Raw genomic sequence first — 2537 nt, forward strand, 5'->3', positions numbered from 1 at the left:
TGAAATGGCAGGCGAGCATGAAGTAGCAGATATAACCGTAACACAACCCACGATTTTGTGATGAAAACTATTGAAAAGTAGGTAAAATACAAGACATACATATGAGATTAATATAAACTATACCACTTTGGACTTCAAAAATTATTACTTATATATTTGGCTCAGCTTTACTTGTTTTGCTAATAAATTGTATTTTTATAATTAAATTTTTAGTTAATAAATAGTATTACCCATGTGAGTCAAAGTTGAATTTATTTGAAATATTTTTAATTTACTATTACCTTTGACCCCTATAAATATAAACACCTCACTCTCTCTCTCCCCTCTCGCACAAGCAGAGATAAAAAAAAATCCCCTTTCTTTCATTTTTATTTTACCACCTTACCCTTCCTTTGTCCTTTCCCAATGTATGCAATTGCAACCTTCTCTTCCCCTCCCGCCATTACAACCCTCAACAACACCTATTCAGTTTCGCGATCGAAGAAGACGGTCACCGTGAGAAATTCGGTACAGACGGAGAACAAGGTGGTTGTGGCAGCGGCGGCAGGAAGTTTGTATGAGATACTAAGGGTGGAGAGAACGGCATCATTTAACGATATCAAGACGGCGTACCGGAGTTTGGCCAAGGTTTTCCATCCAGACGTGATGGGATCATCATCGGACGGCCGTGATTTCATAGAGATACGCAACGCGTACGCCACTTTGTCGAATCCGACGGCGAGGGCCATGTACGATATGTCGTTGGCGCCACGTTGGATGCGAGTCAGGACTCGGATTTACCCGACTCGAAGATGGGAAACTGATCAGTGCTGGTAGAAAAATTGACTAGAGGGAATTAATTTCTGTTACGCAGGGTTTTTTTTTTTTTTTTTTTTGTGAAAAAAAGAACAAAATGTAGGAATTTTTCGACCATAGCATCGCATGTGTTTCCAATGTTGTTAGAAATTGCTGTAAATTCTTCTTCTTCTTTTTTTGTTTTATCCTCAGGAGTCTAGTAAATACACATTTATCCTTCTCCTTTGTAGCTTTTGTAGAAAACAAGAAATTGAAAAAGGTTGCTTGAAAATGGATTTAAAGCTTGTTTTGCCGTACAGCACATGAGTAAAACTATACTCACGGTTTTTGTATTAAATGGCATATTGTATTTTATTTTTTATTTAAAATTAGATAAATAAACTCTTATAAATTTGGGAAAGAATGCAACTTTCGTTAAAATATATGTTAATAAATGATTTTTGGGTTTTCAAAAATATTATATAAATAATCTGAAATTAAAAGATGAATAAGACCATATAAAAGTATCATGAAGCCTATTTATTAAGAGTGAATTATATTTTACTCTTTCTATTAAAAATTAAACATATTACCCATATATGTTAGATATGACATACCACCTATATCTCATACTAATGTGACAATATTTTAAATAATTTGAAATCCTTACAATAATTTATAAATATTTAAAAATCAGATTGTCTTTATTCATTTCATCCCCAAGAGAAAACATAAAAAATTATTAAGAATTATCAAAATTTAAAAGTATTAAAATTATTTAAAACAACAACCATAATGATCCTGAACATCGTCCAAGCTCGAATGAGTGGTTTCTAAATTAATTATAAAAATGATAGAAAATTATTAAGAAATATAAAAATATATAAATAATGATTAATTTTTTAAAAATTATAAAATTTATATATATGCACATTTATCATATTTAAAGAATTCAAATATACTCATACACATGTATTTTCTTAATTAAGTTGATATTTTAGTTAATCAAGTCGATGATTCCTACTTTGTTAATTTTTAATAACTTTTAAATAATTTTCAATAATTATATACAATTATTTAATAATTATTTAATAAACAAACTGAACTTTTTTAATAATTTTAAATTTTATATTTTTATAAATTTTAATATTTTAAAATAATTTTATATAATTTTTTCATAATTATTTAAAAAACCACATTCAGGATGAACTTAGACAAATAAAAATCACATTAAAGATAAAATTGGACAACTGTCAGGTTCATTTGAATATAGACAATTATTTGTCTAGGTTCATTTGAATATAAACAACCATTTGTCTAGGTTCATTTGAATATAGACAACTATTTGTCTAGATTCATCTTCAATGTGGTTTTTAAATAATTATAAAAATAATTATTTATTTTTGAGTTTTTTTTTAATATTTGCTTATGTGACAAAATGTATTGCATCAGTATGAGGTAAACGTGGCACACCATGTATTGTTATCTAGTTGCTCTGTCAGTCACGTCATCACTTAAAAGTAGAAATAGATGAAATTTTTAACAAAATGATTAGTTTGCTCTTTGATCTAAAGTACATAGACTAACTTGCCTTTTATTTTAATAGAGCAGGCAAAATGTAATTTGGCTTCTAGTATAGGGGTCTCCATCGTACTTTTACCTAATCTTACTCATCTTTTAATTCACATCACTTACATAAAAAAAAATTTTTAAATCCAAATAATCGCTTAATAGCACATATAGATGGAATTTTTGGTGAATGG

General features: G+C 28.7%; 1 protein-coding gene across 1 annotated transcript; it reads left to right on the top strand.

Moving 5' to 3' along the window:
* The first annotated feature begins 405 nt into the window (after positions 1–405).
* LOC108462734 (chaperone protein dnaJ 11, chloroplastic-like) lies at positions 406–816 on the top strand. The gene has a single exon (XM_017762644.1). It carries the CDS (start codon positions 406–408, stop codon positions 814–816), a length of 411 nt encoding a protein of 136 aa, XP_017618133.1.
* Positions 817–2537: the final 1721 nt, after the last annotated feature.

Source organism: Gossypium arboreum, chromosome 13 (genome assembly GCF_025698485.1).
Source record: "Gossypium arboreum isolate Shixiya-1 chromosome 13, ASM2569848v2, whole genome shotgun sequence".
NCBI classification, from domain to species: domain Eukaryota; kingdom Viridiplantae; phylum Streptophyta; class Magnoliopsida; order Malvales; family Malvaceae; genus Gossypium; species Gossypium arboreum.

Excerpts from the sequence above, each read along its gene's own strand:
- LOC108462734 (XM_017762644.1), top strand. The coding sequence starts at position 406 with ATGTATGCAATTGCAACCTTCTCTTCCCCTCCCGCCATTACAACCCTC.